General features: G+C 37.7%; 1 protein-coding gene across 1 annotated transcript in view; it reads left to right on the top strand.

Annotated features, from left to right (window-relative positions):
• LOC102819788 (IQ domain-containing protein H-like) overlaps window positions 1-10,366 on the top strand; it is a 113,974-nt gene that overhangs the window by 49,217 nt on the left and 54,391 nt on the right. The window contains exon 5 of the mRNA XM_006831505.1: window positions 2,207-2,323. Coding sequence (XP_006831568.1) covers window positions 2,207-2,323 — 117 coding nt within the window. The remainder of the gene's footprint in view (window positions 1-2,206; window positions 2,324-10,366) is intronic.

Here is a 10,366-nt window from a genome sequence, read left to right as displayed (position 1 = left end):
CATTGCTTTGAAAGTCAACAATAAAGAATTGATAACATAGTCTATCGTTTCTCTTGGATTTTTATTTGCATACTGACTTCTTCCCTTAATTTTCGTTTGGGTCGTGGTTGCTATTGAGAATATACTACATACCAGTGTCTTTTCAGAAAAAAATATGTACATATTGTCACTGAAATATAAACATAAGTAGAAAACAACTGGAATTTAATTCCAGTTTAACCATTATTCAACCTTTGATCATTCCTTCCCTCTACCAGTTCTGTCATCACACAAAGTTGGTGAAGCACAATAAAACTAAGGAAACTGCTCTGACCCACTGGGCCAAAGATCCCCGAATTTGAAGGTTCCTAAGAAAGCTGCTCCTCGGGAACCCTATATAGAGTCATTATGGGTCAGAACCAACTCGACGGCACTTAACAACAACAACAATGCTTAGACATGATAGGTGAAGTTATTACCATCCCTTGTAGCCAGAATCCACTTTTAAGACATACCCTAATTACAGAAAATGCATCCAGTCAATATAATACATATTAGTAATTTCCTGATCCTTGGTGGAATGGAAATTATTCTGTAAGTTTAATTAAGAAGGAAAAAAATGATGTTCAGGTATTAATTTCAATAAAGAGGCACTCAGCTTCCATGGGAAAACCCCATAGTAAAGCTGTGAGTGTGGGTTACCCACAGAAAGAAAACCATTTATAATCAGACAGTACATGAGTTTGGTCACTGCATGCACCTCAAGGAAAAGAGAACATCTTGCTTGCAACATGTGTCCTTGCATAGGTTTAAAAAATGGACAGTTGAGAATAGTTATTTGGCCATTTGTTTAAAAAAAATTTTTTTTTTCTTAAAGGAAGGTTTACAGCCTGTATTAAGAAATAGTTTATCTGGACAGCATCCATTCCTCAGATACTTTTGTAGGCTTCCTCCTTCACTTTGACCTCAGCCATAGACCATTATGAATGTTTATGATAAAAGAAGTAACTGGGTCACCAAGTAAGCTGTCTAGTTCCTACAGCCATGTTAACAATTGCATCAGATCATCCTCAGAACTAAGACAGTTAATGGAAAGAATATCAGTTTTTAAAATTGTCCCAATCACTAAAAAAAAGTCACCAAGGCTAACTTTGTGCGATTCCAGTTATATGAAATGCCCCAAATAGGCAAAGCCATGCAGATAGCGTTGATCCGTGGTTTCCTGGGAATAGGAGGAAGAGGGAAATGGAAGTGATTGCTTGATGGAGATGGAGTTTCTTTTTGAGTGATGATGAAAATGTGCTACAATTAGACAGTGGCTGTGGTCGCACAACATTGCGACTACACTAAAAACCACTGAGTTACACTTCAAAGGGGTGGCTTTTATGGTATGCAAATTGTATGTCAATTTTTTTTTAAAGTACCAGTTTTTAACTGCTAATCTCAAATCATAGAGTGCTAAATCAGGGGAATCATTCCTCAAGAGATCAGCAAGTGTAACTGTCTCATTTTGCAAATAAAGACATTGGCACCCAAAGAGATGAAATGATTCACCCAAGGTCACACACCAGCAGCCCAGGTCAGGACAAGACAGGAACAAAGGTCTCCTGATCCATCTCTCTTTCCTCCACTCTAGCTGGTTACTTTTAAGCATTTCAGCAGTAACTAATTTGGATCCTTGAAAAATGAGGGATAAATGGTTCCAACAAGATGCTTCTTGTTTGTTCCTAATGCAAGAATACATTTTATTCTTAGAAGGAGCAAAATCTCTGTGAAAGAGTAGATAAATTAGTTGTAGTAAATTTATTAAGTCCAAATTGAAATTTACCTGCAAATGTCCCTGGAGGAAAGTGGCCACATTGATAGACCAAGAGAGCCCTCTACCTGTGTACTTGGAGTATAGATTTCATTGGCTCACTCCTTGACCTGGGAAGCTGAAATCAATGGAGACCAGATAGTCTAGTTGTTTATCCACCTCAACTGGCTCCTGGCATTATGTTTGTGAACAATAAGCTACATGGAGAAAAATCTGCAGAAAGTCCTTTTTTGGTGAATAAAAGAAATTAATTAGCAACCTAAATAAAAGATTCAAATATGTACATATTTTCTAGTGAGAATTACATTGAAGTAATTATTTCCAAAGCACTTTATACTCCTTTGAGGATTAAGATGTTAGTAAGCATTTTTGTTCATCCGGCATGAAAGTTTCATTGTTTCTTTGTTTCAGCGAAAGATAGGGTTGAATGTAAAAATCATGCAGGATCCTGAAAACATCCACCACAGAGCTGCTGTAAATGCGAACTATGGGATCAGTTTGCCATATATTAATCAGAGAAAAGCATGTGTAAGTAATGAGTTCTTTTAATGAGCTCTTAACATTTAAAAAAAAAAAAAAAGAATTAAAAATCTTTTATTAGTAATGAAAGCTATAATGTCAATTTTAAGTAAAGATGTGATCCTTTCATCTCTGGAATTTGGGGGAGATGAAATGGAGCGACATTCATTCTGTTTCTAATTGGAAATGATTAAGAAAATGTAAACCCACTAAAAAAATCTATTTGTATCTCATTCAAGTATCTCTACTGTATTTTATGATTATTCCAGACTAATGCAATACTTTAATTTTCACATGGAGGAAATAATTTAACACTGAGGACTGGTAAAGAAACTGGAAACATTTGACTGCTTTAATAGTAGGTTTTCTACTAGGAAGGTCAAAAGAAAGGACAGAAGCACAGTGTCGGCTTCAATGGTGTGTACTCACACACTATACACAAATTTAGGTAGATTATTCTGAATTTGAAGCAAGCAGGAACTAAGCCTCTATTTCAGCAAAATGATGAGAGAAAAATAATCAAAAGGAGATTGGCATTCAGGGATTTCAGTCTGTGCCGATGTCTGTACCTTTGACTTGCTGCAAAGTGTCCCAACACCGAGACTGTCCTCCCTCTGTGTTATGGGGTTTTCTTAGGAGAATTAAGAAGGGTGTTCACTTGAAAAGGGAAATTATTTTACTTGAGATCATTATGAACACACATGTATTTTACATCACTAGCATGACATCTCTATGTTTTTAACCTTTGGCTTCTCTCAAAAGCTTAAAATAAGTACTTCAGTGAAAAAGTAAAGACACGGTTAAGTTTAAAATTAAATTGCAAAGCCATTTCTAAGCAGCTCAATAGTCTCTTAGATTAATGTTCTGGTTTGCCTAAATTGACATTCTCACCTGCCTGCTTCTTTCCTGTAACTCTGAAATATATGTCTAGATGCTTCTTAAGTACTTTATGTTATTCTAACAGGTTTGTTTAAGAGCACTTTATCATAGAAATATTTTTATGGCCTAAGAAATAACCAGAAAGTTAGATATTTTTATTCCTGCTGAAACTTTATTTAAAATGCCACTGTGAATAATGTGAAAACATTTTTATTGACTTCCCATGAGCCCCAAACCCTTGGGAAGAAAAATATATATTGCTCTAGCTGTACAGACAGAGCAGATTTCTCTTTTGTTGTTGTTGATTTTCCCCTTCAATCTAGAATTAATATTGGCATAGCTGGTGGAGTGTAGAGGTTTTTGTAGCCCAAGGCAACTGCTGTGGTTCATATAAACTTCTGATGATCGCTGACGTTTTAAAAAGCATATCTCGTGATTTAGAAAGGATTATGCTTTGCTTTAATGAATCTGAGTGAAGGTTCAGACATAAATGTTATTGTGGTTAAGTGCCCTTACTTGGGGTCCAACTCATAGCAATCCTGTAGAGGGCTTCCAAGGAGCGACCGGTGGATTTGAAATGCCCACTTTGCAGTTAGTAGTCCAGTGCTTATCCTACAGTGACACACCAGGACTGCATAAAGAGGGAATGAAAAATTATGTCCAAAATTGGAGGCAGAATCGTAATCATTTATTACATGTTTTATAATTTCCAAATGGAATGAGTGCTTGGGCTATCGTACCCATGTGCTTTGAGTACAGAGAATTTGGGGAAGCACTTTTTCTTGGATGACATATAGATAAGGAAGACACATTTACTATCTTAAAGATTGATTTTTTTCCCCCATAAAACTTAACTTCATAAACATCTACGTGAGAGCTCTTCCAATGCATATATTTCTGTCCATTTTGCTCAGACTGACTGTTGACATTTCAGTCAGAACACATGATCCTCTCGTTTGATGTTGACATAGATAGTAACTGAAAGCACGGTTTCATTCTGGATTTTTGTAAAACAAAAATTGTGTAAAAAGTCCTGTGAAGGAAATAAGTGATCAATCTGGCGCTCAGTTTTAAACCATCAGGCAGAGCCTTTGTGAATGAACACGGTTATGATTTACCACTTACGAAAATGTTTTTGAAAGCACTTACCCAAACTGAAGCAATATGTCTAGCCTTGTGATGTATAGTTAATTAGAAAAGCAACATCAAGGCTAATCACTTTCTGGACCCACTCAAAACACTCAAAGGGAATGATTATTTGACTGCCGAGGGCCATGTGTTTTCCTTACTTCTTATGGAACTTGCACAGCTTGTCAAAAGTCTGTAAATAATCTTAGATAGTTCTGACTGAGTAAATTTGAATATATAACCAATTTACCTTATTACTTCCTAGAAGTTGTGGAGGGAGGAGAAGTCTTCTCCATTTTGTGAAGAACTGTGGTCCTGCCTGTTAAAAAAGGGCCGATGTAAGGATTTCAGGGCATTGAAAATAAGTACTCATACACTGCTGCTACACACACATTCCCTCACATGGCACAAAACTGCCTTCAGATATGAAAATATCCTGTGACTCTATTATGTAAAATCAATTTTCGAAAGAAAATATTCAAAGTGAAACTCACTTGTGATTTTTTTCAATATATTTTTTAACTGTCCTCCCTGTCACCCAAGTTAACACGTGTCTACTTTCTAGCCAGTGAATACTTCTTCAATCTGTAAATAGCCCTCTAATATATTTTTCAGTAGGTCCTTCTAGGAATAAGGAGACATGAAAAAATCCCTGGTACCAGTTGTATTTACCCACCAACATTTAGTGCCAGTGAGGCTTTATAAAGCAACACATTGAAAGATCTACAGAAAATTTGACTTTGATTTATTTTATTTTAAATGAAAAGGGTTTCTTAAAAGGCTTGAAACATGTTTCTGTTAACATGAATTTTAAAAGAAAGATTATGAATGCATAACAAAACAGCCAAACAAAACATTGCTTGGAATTGCTTCACAAATAACTCTGATTATAGCTGTTATGACCTAGAAAAGAAGCATAAAAACATTTTTCTTTTTGGCAAGATATGCATTGCTGTAGAATTATACCAGTTCTTTGGTCCCACTTTCCAAATAAATAAATATATAATGCAATGTAAACTTAGAATCTTTTATTTATTCATGAGGTTAGATTTAATACTATTATGATTTCTACATTTTATGAGTCATATGTTAGGCAGTGTTTTTCACTAACTTAGTTGGGTAGACACCACACTTCACAAATCATAGTTTCATTCTTTACTGTTTCACTCAGGGTGTACACAGTCATCTCTCTCTCACTGAAAGCACATTCATTTGTGAAATGATAAAGTAATGGAGAGTGAGGCAATTGTGTTCCCGTCAACTGATTAGAAGAAGCACCAGGAATAAAGGAGCGGGGGCAGGAGGTGGGGGGGAGAAAGGCCGATTTCAAAACATGATTGTGTTTTAAGCCCATGCATATGGTCACAATTACAGTCACAACATAATTTGGCAACGGTAGCAGAATTAGATTTAAACAAATTGATGTTACACTGCAGTAATTCAGAATGAGCTTGTTGCATTTATAAGCCATAACAAGAAGCAGAGGGAATTAATAAACCCTTCTTGTCACTAAAAATAAAAAAGGGAATAATTGCTGAGATGGTGTTAACAGATGACGATAGTCAGCATCCTTTCAGCCTAGAGATGGGGAAGTGAAGGTCACCCCCATCTCAGATGACAAAGAGGGAACATTTTGTTGGTAAACAAATTAATCTTTTGAAAGGTCGCCATTTGTTTGAAGTTTTTATCCAGTTCTTGTCATCTGGAATCAGAGATTGACTGTCATTTCACCAGGCAGGGGCGCAGCTTTGTCTGCTTCGGTACGTATCAGCATTCCTTGACGAAACTCGGTGCCTGATTGTGAAGCTATGGGCTGCTGGTTTACAGCTGTCTCCGGACAAGATGAGAGGCCCACCCCTGAATTCCAATAAGATGGGCCTGCGTATTCCGCCTGCTGTAAGCTGGCCCTCTGCCCACAAGTAAAATGTATTGTAGTTCAAGCCAGCAATTATCTCTTCTACTTCCTTCTGTGCTGCTTCTGTTCCCTTTTTCTAAAAACAGATGTGAGTATTCACTCAAGTTCTGCATCTATTCTTTCTCACACCTGCCAGGGTGGAATTTTCATGGAGGTGGAGTTTGGGGGAGCCAGCAGACAACAATCAGATGTAATTTCTTGGAGAGCAGTTTAAAAAAAAAAAAAAAAAATTAATTTTTTTTTTTTTTTTTTTTTTCAGGAAATGTAGAGTCAGCATCTTGCAAGCCCCCCTCCCCCTTTTCCCAGGAGCATTTGGTAAATTAAATTAGTTAAACAAAAGGAAATCACTTTAAGGACATTCTGAAATGCCATATCCTATTTATGGCACACAGTCATTACCCACACACTGCTATGGCATGCAGAACATACCTACTTGCACCATCTAAGAGAGCTTTCTCTTCAGGTTGCTTAGAAAGAGTTTTTTTTTGAGGTGGGGGGAAGATAGGGAGTGAGGAAAGACTTTTCATGTTCTTGATCCACAGCTTAAACATCATATTCTACTGTTCTGGTGGTTAGGGAGGGGATGCATTGTGGTGTGTGTTGCTGCTGCGGTATTGAAGTTCTGTATTAGTTCTGTATTAGTGTGGAGCAATGGAAAAGCTAAGAGAAGTAAGAACACAATTGCTGTTGCCCCTGGTGGGTCACTTTCTCACTAAAGCCTGTGGCTCTGGAAAGAGACAGCTCTCCCATCATGGAATACCTAGCATTCATCAAACATCTAACTGTAGTGAGTTCACCAGCTTCTTGGAATGCTAGTGTTCTTTAGCTTCTCTACTAAGATCCTGTCGGTATTCCCAAACCTAGGCTGAACTCACAGCACATTTTAGCTCTTAGCATAGTAATACTGCATCATACTGCCCAGTGTGAGTTCTTACCAGGTGGGGACCACTCACAAAAGTTTATTTTTGATCATGTATAAGATGGTAATAACAATACTATCTCCCCAATAGCATTGTTGTTGTTGTTGGGTGCCATTGAGGTGGTACCGACCTTATGCACAACAGAATGAAACACTGGTCTGCACTAACCTCACAATCCTTGCCATGCTTGAGCCCATTACTGCTGCCACTGTGCCAATCTATCTCGCTGGGGGTCTTCCTCTTTTTCTCTTACCTTCTACCTTACCAAAGAAACTTCATATTTCCTAAATATCTGAAAGAGAAAAATGCAAGACATCTGAAAAGAAATTTAAATTTAAATGATTGAACATTTACTATGTTACATGACTCCCTTAGAAAAGTAATTTTGACCACCCAGCACTTTAATAATAATGACATTTAGTGACTTCACAGGACATGGTGCTAAGTACTTTATGTGCATTGTTTTCTTTAACTCTTACACCTATAAAGCAGGTACCATTCCTACCATTTTATCCCTGAATAGGTAGGTGACCATTTTACAGGTGAGAAAACTGAGATGGAGATTAAGCTACATGCCTGATGTTATATAGTAAGTAGAGAGGCTGGGTTCAAATTAGTTACAAAATATGTTTGTCAAATATCCTCAAGTTAAATATTTACCAACTAACCCATAATTATTAAAGATTATTAACAGTTGTTAGATATGATTCTATTTTGATACAAAAATCCACGCTACTTTTTAAAGCTCTGAATATCCTGAGATTACAAATGCTGTGTAGGAAATTGTTGTTGTTGTTGTTAAGTGCCGTTGAGTTGGTTCCAACCCATAGCAACTCTAGGGTTTCCAAGGAGCAGTTCATGAACTTAAACCACCGACCTTGCGGTTCAAGCCAACCTTGCAGTCCAGCGCATTAGCCCACAGCGCCACGCCAGGGATCCGGGAAATTGCTAGCAGTTTAGAATTACTTATCTGTTTACATCAGGTTTTTCTCCATTTTATGCAGGCCAAATAAAAAACACAATAATGCAGATGAAAGTGAAATTATTACCTATAATTCTTGATTTTACAGTTGCCTCCATCAAAACAACCTCACTGTTTGCAGTGTTATCATTGTTATATGTAAAATCCAATATTCGAAAACTATACTAAAAACTTACACTTATTTTATAAACTTTCTATTTACAGTTGAATTTGAAATAAAGGTTCCACTGCTGTAAAGAAATTTGAAAATCTTGGCCATAGAGTATTTCCTCTTCCGTGGGTGTTTGCTTTTTGACAAGAGGAAATCCTCTCTTTAATTAATCCCAAGTAGTTAGACTCTGGTAGTGTAGTGGTTACGAATTGGGCTGCTAATCTCAAGGTCGGCAGTTCGAAACTAACAGCTGTTCCTTAGGAGAAAGATGAGGCTTTCTGCTTCCGTAAAGATTTGCAGCCTCGGAAACCCTGTTTGGGGTCACTATGAGTCGGAACTGACTCCATGGTACTTAACAACAACAACAACAGTTAGACTCTATTAAAGGATTTTAAGCTTGAGTGGGTGAGGAGGAATTTGGGGGGATCCAGAAAGAGACTCTTTGAAATGTCCTGAAATCATCCCAGGTCAGCAGCTACCTGCTAACAGAATTAGCCTTTCTCCTTTATATGATTCAGTCCCTTTTCATTTTGTGACCAGAGCTTTGGACTTGAGTTTTGGTGTTTATTTGATTCTGTACTAAGAAGTAATTTTCTAACTTCATAAATCCACTTAGAGTCACAAATTACGTAGAGGGACCTGAGTCAACTCTACAATATGTTTAAGATTCCAGGGGTCCACGGATAGAACTGTATGTTAATGTATCCTGTATATATGTATCCTAGCCCCACATGTTTGTCAGTTTGTCATACTATGGAGGCTTACATGTTGTTGTGAAGCTGGAGGTTATACCACTGTGTTTCAAATACCAGCAGGGTCCCCATGGTGGACAGGGTTCAGTGGAACTTCCTGACTAAGAACACGCTTTGTTGTTGTTAGTGTTGTCAAGCTGATTCTGACTCATAGCAACTCTGTATAGGGTTCCCAAGGAGCAGATGATGGGTTTGAACCACCAATCTTGTGGTTATCAGTCCAGTGCGTACCCTACAGTGTCACACTAGGTTCCATATGAGACCAGAGTAGGAAGAAGGAATAGATTGTCCACTTCTAAGGGATTGTTGTTGTTGTTGTTGTTAGTGCCATCCAGTTAAGTCCAACTCATAGTGACCCTGCCCAGGGTTTCCAAAGAGCAACTGGTAGGTTTGAACTGCCAACCTTGTGGTTCACAGTCCAGTGCTGATCCTACAGCATCACACCAGGAGTCTTAGCCCCTGAAAACCTTGCAAATAGTAGTGAAACATTTAAAGGCACTCAAAATATGACTGAGGAAGAGTTGACCTTCGTGGTGTGGTTGTAGTAAAGGCTTTTGGTACCTGCATTTTCTGATGGCGAATGACTCAAAATGAAAAGAAACATCTGCTAACACCCATTAATAATCAGAAGTGGAATGTATGAAGTATGAATCTAGGAAAATTGGAAGTCATCAAAAATTAATTGAACATAAAAAGATCAATATCCTAGGCATCAGTGAGCTTAAATGGACAGGTATTGGCTTTTCTGTGTGTGTGTGTGTGTGTGAATTAAATGAAAGTCTATAGAGCAGATCATCAGTTTTAAATTCAACAAATTATACACTTCAGTTCATTTCACTGATTGCAATCCCCTCCATGCAACATCACCTATCCCACCTTCTCCCCATAATTCCTCTTTCCATTTCTCCTTCTTTCCCAACCCTTCTGGATTTATTTTGTCCCCTTGATCTGGAATGGTTGCCCATTCTCTGGTGTACATACTTCACTGGTGTTGTCCCCCTATATACCTATCTATTTCTTGGGTGAAAATTGAGTCATGAGGGTGAGTTCAGTTTCAGACTTGAAGGGTATTCAAGAACCATAGCAATTCCTCTAACTTAGTATTGATCCACAAGAAATACGAGCCATAATATGAGTAGATATATGCACACCAATGTTCATAGCAGCACTGTTTACAATAGCAAAAAGATGGAGACAGCCTAAGTGCCCATCTATGGAAGAATGGATAAACAAATTTTGGTACATACACACAATGGAATAATACACTACCCTGAAGAATAACAAGGAAGCAGCAAGCCACCGCGTAACATGGATGAAACTTGAGG

Source organism: Chrysochloris asiatica, unplaced genomic scaffold (assembly GCF_000296735.1).
Source record: "Chrysochloris asiatica unplaced genomic scaffold, ChrAsi1.0 scaffold00004, whole genome shotgun sequence".
NCBI classification, from domain to species: Eukaryota; Metazoa; Chordata; class Mammalia; order Afrosoricida; family Chrysochloridae; genus Chrysochloris; species Chrysochloris asiatica.
This window is presented reverse-complemented; position numbering and strand designations above follow the sequence as displayed.